Source organism: Canis lupus, chromosome 11 (assembly GCF_048164855.1).
Source record: "Canis lupus baileyi chromosome 11, mCanLup2.hap1, whole genome shotgun sequence".
NCBI lineage: Eukaryota > Metazoa > Chordata > Mammalia > Carnivora > Canidae > Canis > Canis lupus.
This window is the reverse complement of record NC_132848.1, coordinates 46,165,464-46,185,790: the sequence shown is the minus strand read 5'-3', so window position 1 is coordinate 46,185,790 and position 20,327 is coordinate 46,165,464. Positions and strand designations below refer to the sequence as shown.

The following is a 20,327-nucleotide window of genomic DNA, read 5'->3' as shown; positions in this document are numbered from 1 at the left end:
TAACTCCACTCCCTTTTGTATTCACCAGGCAGACAAACTAAGGGCTGCTTCAAAGGCTACACCCAATGGGGCAGGCAAGGAGGTGTATTGCAGTCACTTTACCTTTACAGTCTTTTAGCTTTCAGAGCTCTCACTCTCCCAGGAATCCTGTGTCCTTGTGAGCCCCCAGATTTGCAGTCTCTCACTCTGGAGATGCTGCCACCACACCACCACCAATGATTGCTTAGTAATTTCTCAAGTACATTTTCCTTTAGTCTCTACAATACCCAAGATTGGTCTTCTCATTGTAGTTCTTTAGCATTATGCAGAAGAAGTAAGGGAATGAAGTGCTTCCATATCTGTGACCTCTAACAATGTTCTCAGCACTGATGCTGAAAGTCCTGTGAGGTATTGATTGCCAAGAAAGAGAAAGGATGAGAATGTAACCATGAACAAGTCCAGCTCAGGAAATAGTTTTAGATTTTTTTATTGTTGTTGCTTTCAAAACTATTTATAAGACAAACTTTCTTCATTTTCCAAAGAGAGCTTAGTTTTTAGACAACAAAAAGAGGTGACATTGTACACACCTAAACATGGAGCCATTCATTATCCCTGAAGAGGACACAGGCAAAAAAAAAAAAAAAGAAAGAAAGAAAAGAAGAAGAAAGAAAGAAAGAAAGAAAGAAAGAAAGAAAGAAAGAAAGAAAATTGGAGATTATTGAAAGAATAATGGAGTCACATTTGAGTCTAACATCTTTAATATTGTTCTCAATATCAACTGGAAAAATAGAGTGAGACAGTTCTATCATTTCTAATTAGTAATTCTAATAGATTATGGAAGAACTTGGCCTGGAAATCATGAGGAATAATGAGGCTTGTATTTATTTCCATATTCTTAATGTGTTGTTGGGTCATGGAGGAAAGCAAACAGTATTGGAGAGATTTCCTCAACCTCCAGGTATACCTAAGCTTTGTGAAGTGATGCTGTCAGTGCCCTTCCCATATCCCTAGACATTCCGGGATTCTCAAGTGATTTCCAGCTGCTAGTATCTGCATCTGTGCCTACAATCTCCTTTCCTTGGAACTGCAGAAAAGTGTGCTGCCTATTTGCATGGCAGAGCAGAGGAGCACAGAAGTAACAGGCTCTCCCCAGCCCCCAACAGGAAGATCCCTCAATTAATGGCTCTTAAAGTAGATGTATAAATGCCCCAGCTCCTTATCCCATGTGTAGATAATTCTGACTTGTGCATTTTGTACCATTCCTTAATGTTTGCTTGGGGGGTGGGGGTGAGCTCCAGTGCCCATCATGTTAGCTGGTTTAATGACACACATTTTGCTGGCTTTCTTCCTTTCCCGGTATCACCAAGCCAGTTCATACCAGTGTTCCTTGTACCTCTCAAATAAGCTACCTGGACCCGACTCCTTGTCTCAGGGTCTGTTTCTATGGGAACCAAACTAAGACACCTTAAATATGGACTTTCCTATAGAACATCACCTTTGGTATCCCAGTCATAAAGAGACTACTGGGGGAATCAATTCAGAATCTAAGTCAGCAAACTATTTGTTGTTTTTCAAATTACTTGAAAATTATCTTACCTGACATACTTTATTGCTTCAGGTAGTGACATTGAAGGGGCTGGCAATTAAGTGGAGTACATGCTTTTGGGGGAACCCGGAAGAAATCATTCTTAAGTAAACATCTAAAGAACATTCTGGATTGCCCACATGCAGGGCTGATAATCAAAATATTTAACAACTGGTACAGTATGGTTTTCAACCAATTATAAAGGATGCTGGACTGTATGCTGCTGGGCTGCCATCATAGCTGACCATTGGCTCCGCCCAGTGAAACACAGGGTCCCAGTTCTGCCTGGGTCAAATCTTCAGGCTAGGGTAAGGGGTTGTTGGGCAGAGAAGGGTTTACCTGGCTTTCTCCAGGGGCACTCAGAGATAGATGTGTTTAATTTTGATTCCTTCTCATAAAGAGAAGTAATGGGTAGAAACTTTTATCAAATATTCCCCTCAAAAAAAAAATATTCCCCTCAAAAGCTAAAGGCCCAGCAGGAGCCATGTCAGTAGGGACTTTGAGGGCTTTATACTCTGACATTATTATTTGTGTTCTCTCCTGAGGATGACTGTAAAGCTACAAACTATACCAGGCTTTTCATTCTAGGGATCTCTTTTCCATTATGGGTGGTCTGAACCAGACCAAAGAGCAAAGTAGCCAAGGAGTAAGAATGTATATATAACCCAAGATAAGCTCATCAGAATATCTCTTATGGAACTATGAAAGTGAAGCAGAATGATAAAAGGATGGATGAAAAATATCTGGAGTACATTTATGCAAGGAGAGTGCTAATTCATTCATGCAGTGGGAATGCTATCAAGAATGGTCAACTGGTTCCTGCTGCACAGAGCTGCCTGGTTTCTCTTTATGTCCTTGACCTAGTTTCTATGAGCCTTTTGACAGCCTTCTTCTCATAATTGCTTTTGTTCCTTAAATTTTCCAGAATTGGTTACTTTTGCTCGCAACTGAAGAACCATATCTCATTCAGGTCCTATATGCTTATCTTCTGCCATGTTTTGTGGAGAGTGGACTCTTTGAACATATATGTGGCAGGAATTACTGAAAGTAGAAGCCAGTCCCTGGATCTTCAGCAAACAAAAGGAAGAATACACAGAAGGTTGGTGTGAGCCAGGGACATAGTATATAACACTTTTAGAAGATCAGCTTCACCACAGTCAGCTCTCAGTTACTTGTGAAACTAGAATTCCATCTCTAGCTTCTCCATTGTCCCACAGGTTGACTGGCTTTTGAGTTAAGCATATCTCACAATCAAAGCCTTAGTGGCTTGGACAGATACTTGGAAAGGGAGAAAGGTTCAGATCAGGCTCTCTTGTTAACAATTCTGGTAAAACAGAGGGTCAGTGGGCTTTGAAATCATGGAATAAAATAAGGCCTCACTGAAATATGTAGATGTCACTTACCATGATAATCAAGTTTACTATGAAATAATTATGCATATATGTCTGTGAACATTTCATGGGAATTATATTATGAACTGAGTGGGTTTCCTTTTCCTTTTCTTTTGTAATGCTTATTTGCATTAAGAAAACTGAGAAATGAATTTTCTGTCATAATTGCAACCATTTCTTTGTGTTGAGTACAACACATCAATATCAAACTCTCTATGAGGGGCCATCTGAACACCTGCCAACCCAGCCCACCCACAGAGCTTTGCCTAGAAGCCATGTCTTTTATAGAATTTAGCTCGAGCGAGAAGATCATTGACCAAGTCATTGTCTATATCCACTGGGGTGACAATGGCATCGATTCCTGACTTATAGGCCGAGAGACCACCTGAAATGAAACAGAGGTTCAGATTGAAATATTAACTTTCAGCAGAAATAAGATATGAGCATTCCCAGGATGTAAGCCCTCTAGGCAAATGTTCCAAAGCAGACAGTCCCAGATTCTCTTTCCCCCTTCCTCCCCTCCTGAAAGGAACAATTACCCTAAGAATCTCTGGAAAAATTCCAGATTGCTTTCCTTCTCTCTTCCTTCAAAAAACTTTGGGTTTTTGTTGTTGTTGTTGTTGTTGTTGTTGCAAAAGCCATATTTGCTTCTTATGTAGCCCAGGACTACATAGTCCAAAACTTGATCCCCAGCAAATCTTCAGTCTGGCAATATTTATAGCATTCTCCCAGTCACTAACTTATTCATTTTTTAAAAAGTTTACTTATTTATTCACTCCCTCATTCAGTCATTCAATAAATGTTTTTACACACCTACTATGTGCCAGGATGGGTGCCATACTGAATGCTGGATGCACAGTGATACCCAAGACATAATTATTTCTTTGTAGGGATATGTGTGTGTATGCATGTGTGTGTATGGTATTTTACCCAAGAATTTTAATCTTCAGGAGTTATTTATGTGTTTAACATAACTGTGCTCTGCTCTGATATGTAGAGAAAAAGACCCCAGTCCTGATCCCTGACTTCAGGGACCCTGAAATAGAAAACAGAAATTGTTTATTCTAAAATAAGGACATTAAAATGTGGGAGGAGAAAGGTATATGCACACCATAGGTCTATAAAAGGTAGACTCGATAGGACTTGATGTGGTTGGATGTGAAAACAGAAGGACCAGAGAACCTAAGAAAACAATCTGATGTTCTGGCTGGAATGACTAGACATATTATGGGGCCTTTCATGAAGACAGAAAAAAAGAGAAGAGACAGAAAAACAGAAGAAAGAGCAAATTTTTGGTGGGAGGCTAGTTATTTAATTCAGCCTAGAAGATGCTGAACTTAAGGAGATCTGGGATCAACTAAGCAGAGATCTCCACTTAAATATAGTATCTAAGCCCTAATGTCACTGAGAATGCTCAGAGTAAACATTTGTTCAAACAAAGAAAATGGTTAAGTTTCTTGCATTAAGAAAAAGCCTATCAGAAGAAGGCAAACATATTCTTTTAAACTATTGCATTAATCCTTATGGCATCACTCAATGGCTCAGTTACCAATAAGACATGTAATATGAACACCAACATATGGCAGAAGAGGAAAAGGAAGTTGGGAAGAAAGACTATTCAAAGTAACTCAGTGGTTCAGAGACCACTAGTGAAACCTTTTGGCAGATCCTCCCAGGCCCACTGCTGACTCCAGGAGAATGCTCCCAGAGAGGCCCAGGGCACATATGGCCTTCAGAGGTCTCACTCACTGCTCTTTTAAACAAGCTCCACAAATATGGCCTACCTTTGAGGTGTTGAGCCACATTCCACGTGGGGAATTTTTTCTGGATTGCCTTAATTTTGTCTGTGAGAATCCCAACAGCCTGCAGAAGGTGTTCTTTGCTGTCCCAGGTACCAACAGGGTGATGAATTTTTTTATCAAGCTAGAAAAATCAGATAATCATGTCAGCATCTGGATGAAGCAACACATTTTTCAGCTATTCCCAATATCTCTTCCTTGTGTTCAAGGACACAGACGCTGCCATCAGCCCCCTTACTTTATCCCCACAGAATCCATTCTACCTTCTCTCACAGAAAAGAGAGTCAGAGAAATAAAGTATGATTTGAGAGATGTGGATGTGGCATAGTTTTAGTTAAGATCTCAAATATAAATAAACATATGAAAAAGTTGTTTCAAAATAAATAATTAGTACTCAATGTCTAGACATTTACAGTAAAAAAAATTGTTTCTAACTGGGACAGTTTGAAGCTTGGATTTCTATAGAGAATTTAAAATAAAGATTGGATACAAACATTCAGATAATTTGGGTCCCCTTCCTCCAATTTGCCTAAAGAACAATTTAGGTCAAGTAGAGCTTAATCCTAGTGTTTTGAACTACATGGATAAAACTACTTTATAAATCCCAAATGGGTACCTCTAATAGTGCCCTTTATAAGGTTTTCTCAATTGAAGTGCATTGCCCATTATTAATTACAAATTGTAGTTATAAAACTCATAAAATCCTTTTTCTAAAGATACCCCAAAACTGATAAATCTGGAATGAAATACCAAAGGTGTGTTACAGAAATACCTAAGTCCAAATTATGCTGAAATACCAAGGTGTGTTGAAGCCTGGAAGTACTGCAAATGGCCATCCAGTTTGGATCGAGCTCCCATAAAGAAAGATACAGTGAGGAAAACTGAAAGCATCTTGCCAAGTACCTGCATCAAGCCAAATTTAAGTCCCCTGTGGTCCCAACCATCTTTCAGGACGGCTCCACCATGGCTTTCTCTGGAGATGATGGCAGCAATGAGTGCAGGGTCTACACAATGCCTCAGCCCAACTTCTTTGATCAGAATCTGGTAAGTCTTTAAGGCTCTCAAATCCATCTCAGCAAACATTTCAGAACCACGGATCCCTATGTCAATAAAAAATAAACTATTTACTTCAAAAGAGAACCCTTTTCCAAGTTTAATAAGTTAATCACAGCCCCTGACCACAACCTGCAGCCCAGGAATAACTATTCTAGGACTTTTGTTTTAAATCTCTAATTGCATAAACCCTGAAATGTCCATAAGCCCAGGCAGATACCACTTCTGCTGTCTTTCTTGGTCTTCTGTTACCTGCCACATTGGTGCAATGGGAAGACTCTTGGACTAGAAGTCAGCCAACCTAAATTTGAGTCTGGTTCTGCCACTACCTAGCTCTAGGGCCATGAGAAGTCTCTTCTTGCTGAGCCTCAGTTTTCAGATCTATAAATTGGGGAGGCAGGATTAGATTGACTTTGTAGTTGCATCCAGCACTGGTGTTCTAATACTGGGATAACATGAAGAAGGCTTTGGAACAGGATTACAAAAGACAGGATGTACAAAGAGCAAGAGACTTGCTTAAAATGCTCATGCTGTAATATAAAGTAAACACATAACAAAAAAAAGATAGAATTTAATATTTTATGTAAGCAATCATTTCATTATGTAGAAAAAAACATGTGGATAAGGTTTGGAAAGAATAGGGGGAAAATGAAAAGAAGCAGTTTGTTAGGATGGTTGGGATTCTGCTTTCTTCTAATTTTTAATTTTGATCTTATTGCTATAACATTGATTATGCTTTTTCAAAATTAAGCTACTTCCTAAAAAAGAATATGAAAATGCCAAAGGGGAAAGCCAAATGTTTACATTGCTTCTCACTTACCACAGTTCATCAACCTGGTTATATCACAGGCGGCACCAGAGGTCTCCATGGTCATGATGTCACCATAGCAGCCATGGTATAGGCGGGGATGCAGGTGGGGCTTCATTGAGTGAGTGAAAGGGTACGAGCCCCTAGAAGTGCCTGGGGGACAGAATGATAATTCTCATGAAACCTGTGAGAAATATTGCTCAAGTTACTATAATGAGCATACTAAACCAAAGAGGAAGCCATATACCTACTTTTTCCCAATTCTCTCCCCAAGACCCCTAGAATGGCTCATCAGACAAAAAAGAAGATTCCCCCTTTCCACTTTACTCCAACCTTAAAATTTTTGTCCATATCCAACGTGAGGCTTAAACTCACGACCTAGAGATCAAAAATCACATGTTCTACTAACTGCGCCAGCCAGGTGCTCCCTGCCACCCTACCAAATTTTAATGAAGTACTTAATTCTAAACATGTACAAAGTATTATGAAAATCAGTTTTTATAGGTCTCAAAAATATTTGCTACAATCTTGATCAGAATTAAAATTGCCACTAGAGTTTTAAGCAGGAACTTTGAGAGAAATTTTCAGATACTTCTGACACAAATACTTCTGGGGATGTAAATATCTGGATTAACAATTACCTCTGTTTAAGAAAACAAGAAAGAAGGGTACCAATACCACTTAAGATAAAAAGGAAGGGTACCATTAACTTAAAATATTCATTTTCTATCATGTTCCTGTGGCATTTCTAAGTATAATTAGTAAAATTGGAAATAAAATTAAACTTTCCATAGAAACTTAAGTTATATCCTATTCCTATACTTTTTTATTTTGTCATTATGAAGTGACTTCCTGTCCAAGTCTATTTACTAAAGGAGATAAAGAGTTTTTCTCTAAGTTGAAAAGTTTGTTTTAATAGTTCCTAGGACTGTTGGCTTATATTTTAAGACTACAAATACTTGTTCTAAGAAATTATATTTGTTGTTTCACTTAGTGTTGTAAATGGTGTTTTTTAATAGAGACATGGATTTTACCCATTCACTATAGATCTAGTTCTGATTAACTTAATAATATAAAGAGACTCTTAGAATTAGGCACACTACCAATGGAACTATTCCTTATAAATATTTATTTTAAAAGGAAAACAAAGCAGCTCTAAATATTAACTTTTTAAAAAGCAATACTCATCAAAACAAATAAAATACAGGCATAATCTACTCTCTCCCAACTACAAACAGGCCAAAAAAAAAGGTATTATAAATGTACCAAAAAGTCAGACAGTGAAACTATCAAGTAAACTCAGAATACATAGAAAGCCTATTTAGATAATAAAAACCAATAGAAACCAGTAAAGCCATTAAGCTTCTCTAAGCAGTGGTGCATTTTCATGTGATGCAAAGGGCATGGTATTGGCACTCTCCATGGCCCTCAGTGTAGAATTTTGTGCCTACAATATGTGTAGGAAATACACACAAGTGAATGAATGGATGAATTTTCATGACACAGATCATATGTGAGACAGAGGTGTAGAAGCAGTGACTGAGGGTGCAGACCAACAACATATACCATATTTGACCACTCTTCACCACCAGGTCCAAACCACCACTAGTGCTCATCTAGATTATTTTAAGAGCCTCCTAACTGACCTCCCTTCTCTGCCCTTGCAGTCTATTCCCCAGAAGCCAGAGTGGTTTGTGGAAACATGCATGGGGTCATATCAGTCTTTTCTCTTAATCTTCCAGTGCCTTTCCAATCATTTGATTGTGACCTTCAAGCCCTACCTGATCTAGCCTTTGCTCACTTTCTGACTTCTCTTTCCCTTCCCTCCCTCTTCTATAGTCACATTCTTCTCCTCGCTTATCCTCCAACATGCCAGGCAGGTTCCTGCCTCAAGACCTTTATATTAAGAAAAAAAAAAAAAAAGACCTTTATATTTATAGATCCTTTTGCCTAGAATGCCTCTTCTCCAGGTATCTACATGATTTGCTGCTTCACTGCCTTCAGGACTGTTCAAATCCCACCTTATCAAGCAAAAGATATGAATAAATAGTTTATAAACAAAGAAAAGAAAAGAATACTTAAATATATAAAAAAGTGCTCACACACACTCAAAAGAGAACGCCACTGAGACACTATTTTTTACATATTTAATTGGCAAGAATCCAAAAGCTTGACAATGTATTCTGATGATGAGGCTGTGAGGGAATAAGCAGTTTTATACATTGCTGTGGAAGGAAATTTTGCAATAGGCTGTTGCTTAACAGCAAAGATCTGGGAACAATTCAAGTGTCATTCATATAGAGATTGAATAAGCTAAGCCACTTCCACACAACAGATTACTATGTAGCTGTAAAAAAGGAAAGAGGAAGAACTCTATATGATTCTATAACATTATCTCCAGGTAAAGAATAGTATTTATAGAATTGTATTCTTTGTTTGAAAAAGGGAAAAATATGATTTTGTGTTTGTGTGTGTGTGATTTCCTTATATAACCATAAAAAACAATACAAGGATGAACCAAAAACTAATAAAAATTGTTAGTTATCAGGGAAGGGAAGGAGAGGTAAAAGGGACAGGGATAGAGGCTAGACTTCTCTAAATGTACTTTTTTTATAGTTTTTATTTTGGAGCCATGTAAATGTTTCTACAATTAAAAATAAATAAATCAAATAGAAAAAAATCCTAAAAAGTGAAAGACAAATATTATGTCAAATTAAAAATTTAATTAACACATAGAAGAGAATTATTTCTAGTGACTTAAAAACAGGTCAATGTAAGTAAATACAACTAGTGAAATACACCCTATGAACATAAAGAATCATAAGAAAATCTTAATCTATATGCACAGGATTGTTGTTGTTTGGTAATACTGCCATAGTTATTTTGAAACTATTATATATAAATAAGTAATCATGTTAATGTTTTTAGGAACCAGGATTTTTAATAAATACTTTGTATTCATAAATACTAATATGAAATATCAGTATGAATGCATAATTATTTTTCTCTTAAAAAAATACTTTCTAAGTTCTCTCCACTGAGAAGAACTGGAAGGAATAATGGCCTAATAGCAATGGAGAACCCCTGGTACTCATCTTGTGATCTCCAAACACTATTTTCCACTCAGAGGAATCAGCGCTTCTCAGAAAAAAGGCTCATTCCTGGTCTAGGGCAGGAAATGTTTAAGGTGAGCTAGGAACATTTTGCCAGAGCTGGTCCTTATACATTTTAAATGCATACTAAGACATTTACAGGTAAAATGGTTTGATGTTTTGGGTTGCTTTACAATATTTTAGCCTCCCCCTCTACCCAAAAAATGCAAAGATGAGGGATAGATAAAATAAGAATAGTAAAGTGTTGAAAACCATATAGATGCTTGATGAAGGGTACATGGGAGTTATTTACATTATTCCCTCCCCCATTTTATGTGTTTGGAATATTCTACAACAATTTTTTTAAAATTACCTTATTAAAGAGTCTTTTTATCCTACTTATATTAAAAAGGCAACACAGTCATGCCTCATTCCTTATCATCCATTACCTTACATTATTTTATTTATATCAGTTATCACCACCTAACATGTCTTCCTTCTTTCCTTATTTTATTTGTTCCTCTCCTTTTTTCTGTCTATTCCTCTCATAGAACATTTTTTCCCCTCTACTATATCCTCCTCAGCACCTAGAACAATGCCTGGCACAAAGTGGACAGTCAGTAAATATTTGTGAACGGATACATGAATGGATGGGTGAATGGATGAATGAGTGAATAAATGAAAAGTAAAGGAATTATCTAAATTATCTGGATCAAGTGTCCATATGTCAAAAATTTCAATTTCTTCTGACTGGAGAGCCAGCCTTTGCTATGCTCAATGTGTGGACCACAGACCACAGGTATCAAAGCGATCTGGATGCCTATTAAAAATGCATATTTCTGGGCAGTCCGGGTGGCTCAGCGGTTTAGCGTCACCTTCAGCCCAGGGCCTGATTCTGGAGTCCTGGGATCGAGTCCCACATCGGGCTCCCAGCATGGAGCCTGCTTCTCCCTCTGCCTGTGTCTCTGCCTCTCTCTCTCTCTCTCTCTCTCTCTCTCTGTCTCTCATGAATAAACAGTAAAATAAAACATTTTTTTAAAAAATGCTTATTTCTGGGCTTCTCATACTAGGTCTATTGAACCTAGTATGACTCTATTGAGTTTGAGTCTTTAGGTCTAAGGTCAAAGAATCTGCACTTTAACCAGGATTCCCAGCAGGCTCATGCATCCCTAAAATTGCTTTAAGAGGATTAGAATATGACCAAAACTTTACACTACTTGTGTTGACATCATAAACACACAGGTCCTTCTTAATTATAGTTACCTTTCAGTCAAACATAGCTAGTAGAGTAGCTCATAATTAGTCTACTGGCTATAGAACTCTGCTCCCACCTGGACATTAAAGAAGGAATAAAAATTTAAAACTATGTTCCCCTACCTTTGACCATATAAATAATTGGAAATTATCACTTTTCTGTAGCTTCACTTTTCACATTTAGAATTAAACATTTTAGAAACATTTTTTTCCTCAATTCTCAATCTTCACTCTATTCTTTTTATTTTTTTTAAGATTTTATTTATTTATTTATTTATTTATTTATTTATTTATTTATTTATTTATGAGAGAGAGGCAGAGGGAGAAGCAGGCTCCATGCAGGGAGCCCAATGTGGGACTCGATCCTGAGACTGCGGAATCACGCCCTGAACCAAGGTTCAACCACTGAGCCACCCTGGCACCCCACTTCACTCTATTCTTAAAGACAACTCAAACATGGTTTACAAGGGCTTTACATTTTTCCTAAGCCAAATTTTCTATCTTTTCTTATTCAAAGTCCCTCACCATCTCACCAGCTTACCTTTCTAGGAGTCCCCTCAGAAATCCTCACTTCTGTTCTGGTCACACTGATCTGTTTACTATACCCCCAATACTTTCCATGCATTTCTGCCTTGCTATATATACTAAAGGCATTCAACCATCCAGCATAGACTCTTTTCTTCTCTTATCAAAACACAAACATTCTTCAAGTATCACATCCTCCAAGAAAACCTTTCTGGTCTCAACATCCTGACTAGATGTGAACTCTATTCTAAACCTCTCCTAGACTAGTGTCTTTTTCTGACTATACTCCTTTAACTCTTATTTACTACCTGGTATTAATAATTTTATCTTTATATGTCTTGCCTCCCAAGGTACTGTTCCATAAATTCCCACTGATAGTGACTTCACATGCTTGGCAAGCAGAATACACTTAATTAGAGATGTAAGCAGTTGATTGACAGCCAAGCTGATTAGAAGAAGAGCCCACCCCTCCATTACATGTGATCATTGCTTTTTTTGATTCACAACTATGCTAAATGTTTTTGTGGACACCCTGCAAACAATGCTACATGTCAATCAATGACTTACCAATGAGGGCAATAAGTCCCCAAAGCAGGATAGAGGATAGCATGGTGGTGAATCTTATCCTACAACACCTATTATGATTTGAAAGAGAAACTGGTTAATTTTAAAACTTGAAAGTTTCCTTAAGGAAATTTGTTTTAATTAAAAGCAAGTTTAGAATCATTTCCAGTATAATACTTTTTTGCCACTTCCAAGATATTATTCTCATAGGCTTAGTATTATGGGTCATTGGATCACTCCCCTTCATGAGTATAACTTCCCAACTCATTTTTTTTTAAAAGATTTTATTTATTTATTCATGAGAGACACAGAGAGAGAGACAGAGACATAGGCAGAGGAAGAAGCAGGCTCCATGCAAGGAGCCAAAGTGGGATTCGAACCCGGGAATCCAGGATTACGCTCTGAGCCAAAGGCAGGCGTTCAACCTCTGAGCCACTTAGGCGTCCCCCCAACTCATTTTAATCCAATTTAATTTTGACATGAGCCTACAAATATTTTAAATATGTTACGCCAACACACTCCCATTTCGTCTCCAAGTTTGCTCATATTATAATTTTGTTCCCATTCTTCTATTATAGTCTCCTTAGAAAACCAAAAGAAGCCACTGAGAGGAGCATTAGAGATCATGACTCAGAATAGGTTTGCTGTGCTCCCTACGTTCCTCCATCAACTCTATTTTTGGCTTCATTCAAAAGACAGCTTAAGTATTCTACAAGATACAAGAAGACAGGCACTAACCTGGTTTGTGACCTTGCAGAGAAAGTCTCTCCTCTTGGTTTGGGAAGGTCCCCCGTCCTCAGCACTACCCTGTATGCCAGGATTTAACAAAGCAGTGGCCCTTGTCCTAAAAGACAGGTTAAACAATTTTAGAATCCTTTAGTTGATAGATCTATGATTACCTGGCTTCAATCCAAGTAGACTTCATTGTGACTCTGCCACTGTGGAGGAGGTCCTAAACGCCAGCATGTAGACTCACCTGTCTCTTCTTACCTTCATCCTGTACCACTGATAGTTGGGGGAGCTTTATATATGGTTTAAAACCCTCTCTTTAAATCACTGACCTCCTTAGACCTGATTATAATAATACTTTGGACTTAGGTGGCCCTTTTAATAAAAAGATTTCAAAGCATTTATTAACCACTATTAATTAATTAATCTAATGAACCCCCAAGTTATATTGGAGGCATATATTTGGTGGATAGTTTCTGGGTATCTAAAATTGAGCTAGGTCAACAGCTTCTAAATCTGAGAACAAGAAACAGATAATTAGCATTAAAAAGATAAATAAACAAGAGATACTAGCAGGTCTCATTCCTGGATTGGTCATTTGCCTGAAGGTTGAGCCTCCTGCTCTTTGTTCCTCATTCCATTGTCACATGATCTGCATACCAATATGTCACATGGCTCCTTGCTCCAATTCTACTCTGACCAAAAGAGCCAAGAATAGCTACCTGCTCTGAGATCAGTACAAAACCAGAGTAGCAACCTGGCTGTTCATTTTCCAAACTATATGAGGAAATAGGAAAAAAAAAAGATTTGGCCAGGAATGAAAATTTTTTTGAGGATAGGATATCTTTCTTCACACTTATGTCCGAAGGAAGAGATAAAGCACTTTGTGCAGCCCCGGGAATAGGAAATGTTAGGGACATTCTTGAAATGGGCAAAGCTCAATTTCCAAAGAGGAGCAAGTCTGACACAGGTCCTTCCACAAGTGTGAGAAGTTTCTAAGACTGTATACAATCCTTCCATAAAGCCACCAGGTGAACACAGGTGTGAGAGAGACTGAAAAGGAGATGGGGAAGGCTAATACCCTAAGTCAAACAACTTGTCAGGCTCCCTGGCAATGAATAAACTACAACTTTTAGGAGATCATGCCCTCACAAAGCTGATCTCTGCACTACCTCATTGCATTTACTTTTGCCCTGCCTTCCTGGGCAGGGCATTTAAGTGGCTTCCATTTAAGTGGCTTCCAGCCTCCCATTCCAGGGAAGAAGGGCGGGGATATTCTGAACCAATGATGATTCCTGCCTTGGCTATCATGAAAATGATTCATGGCAGGGACCAGCTTTACTAGCACAATCAATGCTTGCAGTCAGGGCTACTCTTTAATAAGGGGTTTTGCATGGGTCCAGCTTCTCTAGCATGGCCCTTAGGAACATATGGGCTATCACCAATGCAGGGTAAGGTGGAAGAAAGAAGAAAGGAAGAAGAACGAGTGGAGGAAGAATTAAAAGTTAGGTAAAAGATTCTAGGTAGAGGCTGAAGCTGTCTCTAGATGCCCCCAGAAAACAAAAGTAAAAACAAAACATTGAAAGTACAGTTAAATGTGAAGCCTATTTTATTCCTCTCCCTGTTTTCCTATTGTGGAGCTATAAGTCCTTATAGGTATGAAACTCTCAATGTCTAGGCCCTTGGAAATTTAAGTAAATGCTTTCAAACTGAGGTGGATTACTAAGTTTTGCTCAAAGTGTGAAAATACAAATAAACATTTATTTGACAGCCATGATACGTTAGGTTCCTATGTACATTATATCATCCAATCCTCCAAGGTTTGGATAATATACCTATAAGGTATGATAATACCTGTAAGATAGGTATTATCCCTATTTTAGGGATGAGGAAACTGAGACTCAGAGAAGTTAAGCAACTTGCCAACACTGGCATAGTCAGGACATGGCAAAGCTGGGATTTGAGCCCGGATCTATAAGATTACAAAATCCATACTCTTCTACTATGTCTGAAGTACTAGTGCTGTAGAGCAATGACCCTGCAGAATAATTATTACAACAGTTTCAAATCAATCAATTGGCACACAAAGCATTGTCTGTGGTCTGAATAAATCATTCCAGTTGCAGATATTTAGCAGTCATTTGTAGATGCTGTTGTAATTTTGGGTGTTTTGTTTTTGTTTTTTTTTTAAGAGAGAGAAGGGAAGGGTGAGGAGGGCTGAGGGAGAGAGAAAGAGAGAGAGAATTTTAAGCAGGCTCCACCCTCAGAGCAGAACCCCAGGCAGGGCTTGATCTCTCAACCCTAAAGTCATGCTCTGAGCCAAAATCAAGAGCTGAATGCTTCCCCAACTGAGCCACCAGGTGCCCCTAGGCTGTTGTAATTTTTAAACACAAATATGAGTCAACTGAATCCACAGTGACTTTTTGTCTCTTTGTATCTTCTCCACCAATAGCATGCATTGAGTCTCTATAGCAGGCCTGGCAGAGCAGTAGTAAGGGGCGTGGCCTAGGGCTGCACTCAGGTTTGTTGCCCCCTAAGGCCTAGATTTTAACTACTTTAATCTACAACCCAGTAGATGGTTAAGTATGGGTGCTATCCAAAAAAAATTTTGACATAAAAAAGTAATTTACTAAGTGATTCCCCATCTCTTCCCAAGGGTGCCAACAGTGACTATGCATGTGAGTTGTAGTAATGATGCCAGGAGGAGCTTGAGAGGACCAGTCACCTGCTATAATCTCCACCAGCCCCCTGGTTTCCCAAAGTAAAAATATCATCCATTTACAAAAAATGTCCTTGCTGTCCTTGCTAGGGCCACCTGGGTGGCTCAGTCTGTTTTGATTCTTGTCATGATCTCAGGTCATGGGACCAAGCCCAGCATCTGACTCTGCACTCCACATGAAGTCTGCTTGGGAGTCTCTCTCTCTCTCTCTCTTCCCCTCACCACCCCTCTCATAGTCTCTCTCTTTAAATGAATAAATAAAATCTTATTTTAAAATGTCCTTGGGGCACCTGAGTGGAGTCGGTTAAGCATCACTCAGCTCATGTCATGATCTCAGGGTAGAGCGATCAAGACTCACATCAGGCTCTGCACTCAGCTGGGAGTCTGCTTGAGATTCTCTCTCCCTCTCCCTTTGCCCCTCCTGCTCTTTCTTTCTTTCAAAATAAACAAATAAATAGGTTTTTTTTTTTTTAATGTGGAACCCTGTGACCAGTCCCCTGACCTCCTGCAACCTCCCAGTTGTCTACCTTTAAGACTTTTCAATCTAGCAATATTCTGGTAATATATTTGTGGTTCCTAGCCTTAGGGGTGAGGGCTCCAATCAACCCTAACATTGAAATGACCTCATCAAGAGACCTTAAACCAAAATTTATGTAGTTTCCACAAAAACAACTGGTTTCCATCAAAGTACGTTGTGGCAGGAAGAGCTCTGGCCAGGAAGTCTAGAGATCCAGCTTGCAGTCTCAGATCTGCCTCCCAAAAGCTGAGAATCCTTTGGTAGGTCACCAAGCTAGACATCATTTTCCCATTTATAGAGACAGCAGATGATCTCCAAGCCCTTCTCTGGCTCCAACAATCTACTGGATTCAGAAGAGGGAATAAATGTGGGAGGTCAGGCAGAGTGGCTTAAATATGAATTATGTCTATATTACACTTTTTACTGGTTTTCAGAGAAACTTAGACTGCATTTTAGTTCTTTTTTAAATTTAATTTAATTTATTTATTTATAGAGACACAGAGAGGGAGAGAGGCAGAGACACAGGTAGAGGGAGAAGCAGACTCCCCGCGGGGAGCCAGTGCGGTACTTGGTCCCCAGGTCCTCGGGATCACACCATGAACCCAAGGCAGATGCTCAACCTCTGAGCCATTCAGGCATCACATTAGGTCTCATCAAAATCACAAGTCCCATGCAAGTCATTCTGTGTCTTAGGGTGACTTTCAAAGTAAATTTTCTTCTCAATCTTGCAACTGACAAATAGTAAAACTTTATCATATGAAGGTCCAGAAATCAAGTTCAGGATCCTGATCATCAGCCTTATTCATATTAAGAGCAGTAAGAAAGAGGTGTTGTTTGTTTGCTTGCTTGCTTGCTTGCTAGTCTCAGCCACAGTTACAGATTTCCCTGTCAGGCTGGGTGAGTTGCAGAAGATATGAGCAAGGCTAATGAAAGTTTTAACTTTACATATGTCAAGAGTAGCCTCAAAATTGCCCAAAATGATGTAATGATTGAAAAGTATAGTTAATTGAAAAATCAAGATTCTTTTTTGTCATAATTGTCAAGAGACTCTTAGATCTAGGCTCTGATTGCTGTTGCTCATAGTTTGAGCTAGGCGAGAATCACAGTCTGGGGAATCATTATTCCTGTCACAATGCCTATCACTGTGACATTGAGGCCCAAGACAAGAATCAAATCCTCCAACAATTCCACAGGATTTTTAATCTTTTTGCTGTTTCTCTACTTCCTAAGCCAATATCCTGCTCCCCCTTAGGTTAATCTGATAACAGAGTTGTATTAATTAATAACAGAAACTTAAAGGAATATCATTTTCAGGTGCAATCTAATTTTAAATTTTAACCAGGGTTTTAAATACTTGAAGTCTTGTTTTTTCAGAGTAAGAAATGAGTCAGTCTGCCAAGGGGATACAGAAACCAGAGGGCAGTCATCACACACACACACACACACGTCTCTCTTTGCAAAAGGATCATTATTTTCATAATAAAATACATGCATTTTTAAGATACACACCTTTATTGTGAGGAAAAATGTGAAATCTGCATTAATTTTTAAGATAAAACACTAAATTCAGAAAGGTCTCTCTTTCAACTCCCACTTGGAACTCTGTTCCAAACCACCACCTACCCAGGGTAGCCTTTATGCGTCTCTGCCATAGAGAGAGCTTCAGTGGAAAAGTTTAAGAAGTACTGTCCTAACAATAGAAGGAGAGGAATGATGTTGGAATCTGAAACACTGTGCATGCCCAAGGAAGTAGTTTTTTTTTTTAAGATTTTATTTATTTATTCACAAGAATACACACAGAGAGAGAGAGAGACAGAGACAGAGACAAAGGCAGAGGGAGAAGCAGGCTCCATGCAGGGAGCCCAACAGGGGACTCGATCCTGGGTCTCCAGGATCACCCCTCGGCTGCAGGAGGCGCTAAACTGCTGAGCCACCGGGGCTGCCCAGGAAGTAGGTTTTGGTGACAGTTCCTTTGGGGACTCCTCAGAACACATCATAGAAAAAGCTGCACTTGTACCCTGAGCTAGCCTCGGACAGCACCTTTGGGGTGCTGTCAATATCTCAAGCTGACTTGGTCCCCTTTACTTCTTCATCCCCATCTACCTCCCTCCCAGCATTGGTCTGTGGTTTTAAAGAGTAGGTTGCCTCCACCATGTTGCCATTTGGAAATCCCAGTCACAGCTCTCCTTCCTCAAGAACAACCAAGGATGATTACCATGGGCAACTCATTTAACCCCTCTGAGCCTTAGTTTGCCTCATCTGTAAAATGGAGATGATAATGATGCCCCACAACTGTTTTGAAGATAAAAATAAATTATATATGTGAAAACATGTTATAACCTGCAATGCTTCATATACATCCCAATTATTACTATGATGGCGTTGCACACAAATCCTGATGGTTTAGCTTCTTGTTGATTTATTCATTTGTTTGTTTATTTGTCTATGGGACACAAGGAAACATAATGAAGAGTTGACTTATAGGACAGGAAGTAACAAGTGAAGCTTCACTTCAACCAGGAAGGACATATGGCAAGGCAAGCAAAGGCTATTGCTGGGACTCTACAGCCAGCCTGGTGGGACTGAAGGAATGACAATATCAGAAATAGTCATGTACAGCCTAAGCACCCACTGCACAGCTTAGAAACTGCAGAATGAAAGGGCTGCCCAAGAACACATGGCATCGGTACTTTGGAAACAATGGCTGGTGGGAAGGCAGAAGGAGAACCATTATACAAAATTTCTCTAAAAAGCTGAATTTAAGGGGATCCCTGGGTGGCCCAGCAGTTTAGCGCCTGCCTTTGGCCCAGGTCGTGATCCTGGAGTCCTGGGATCAAGTCCCATGTCGGGCTCCCTGCATGGAGTCTGCTTCTCGCTCTGCCTGTGTCTCTGCCTTTCTCTCTCTCTCTCTCTCTCTCTCTGTCTCTCATGAATAAATAAATAAAATCTTAAAAAAAAAAAAAAGCTCAATTTAACCTCAAGATATTTCAATGCCTGGCCTGAACTGCTGAGTGCTTTTCTTCCCCCCCTCCTTTTTTTTTTGCCTTGAGTTTATTCTACTCTATGGTAAATAAAATACCATACCCTGCTGAAGGTACAGGTCTTCCAGTGTCAAATATTTGACCAGTAGTTCAGAAAAGCTATAAAATTGGTCAAAGGGTCATGAAAAGGTGCTCAAGATCATTAGGCATCAGGAAAATACAATTAAGACCACAATGTGATAGCATTTCACACACTTAAAAAGGCTAACATAAGAGTGGTTATATCAAATATTGGTGGAAATATGAAGCAAATGGAACTCTTGTACACTCCTGGTTAGAATGTAAAATGGTAGGATTGCTTTGGAGAACTGTTTAGCAGTTTTGTATAAAGCTAAACATATGTAAAGTCAGAAAATTTTTTTCTCCATCCTTCAGAGTTATTCTAGCTATCTAAGAATTATATTGACATAAAACAGATTAACAGAAGAAAAAAATAAAGTTTAATTATGTGAACGAGGAGACCCCATAATGAAAATGAGACCTGAAGAACTGACCAAGGCAGGCAGTTTTTATATTTTTTAGACAAAGAGACAATAACTGTGAGGAATTGATAGGACAAAGATAATTTATGTTCAGGAGCTTTAGTTAGTAAGGAATTCTGAACAGAATTTGGGTTGGGGTAGGAAATTAGTAAAAAGTACAAGGTTTGTTGATACAGCCTTCTTAGCCTGAATTCCCAATCTCTGTTGATAAGGAGGTCTCTTGGAACAGAGAGGGTACCTTTCACATGGGAGATTTCTCTCCTGCTTTCTGAAGACAACGGGGAGCCAGAATGTTCTTCTTGCACTGGCTTCTTTTAACTATCTTTAATTTAAAATAATTAATAAGCCAAAGTGGCACACTTTGGGATGGCCTGCTTTTGGCTTCTATACATACATCTAATATATGACCCAGCAATTCTATTCCTGGGTATTTATCTAAGAGAAATGGAAACAAATGTCTCCCAAAAGACTTGCACTAGAATGTTCATAGTAGCTTTATTTATAACAGCCCAAATACTGGAAACATTCCAAAAATTCAACAAGGGAATGAATTAACAATCATGGAATAGCCATATAATAGAATAATATCCAGATTAATAAACAAACAAATTAGGGAAGAACTCCAATTAACCTAGATTGGGTGAAGTGCCCAACTCTAGACTATTCAACTACATCTAGGAGTAGATTTGTTTGAAAAAGAGAAAGGAGAAGTCTGATTTTTTTTTTTAATGTGCCATAGTTGTTCACTATACCTGTGTTGGAGAGAAGAGCTATGGCAGTATGTGGAGG

General features: G+C 38.8%; 1 protein-coding gene across 1 annotated transcript; it reads right to left on the bottom strand.

The window, feature by feature from the left end:
- Positions 1-682: 682 nt before the first annotated feature.
- On the bottom strand, positions 683-12,096 carry LYG2 (lysozyme g2). Its single transcript, XM_072842697.1, has 5 exons — positions 12,054-12,096; positions 6,628-6,768; positions 5,658-5,854; positions 4,740-4,878; positions 683-3,340 (listed from the first exon to the last, which is right to left on the bottom strand). The coding sequence occupies exons 1-5, from the start codon at positions 12,094-12,096 to the stop codon at positions 3,222-3,224; spliced, it is 639 nt and encodes a 212-aa protein (XP_072698798.1). The 3' UTR covers positions 683-3,221.
- Between the last annotated feature and the right edge of the window lie 8,231 nt (positions 12,097-20,327).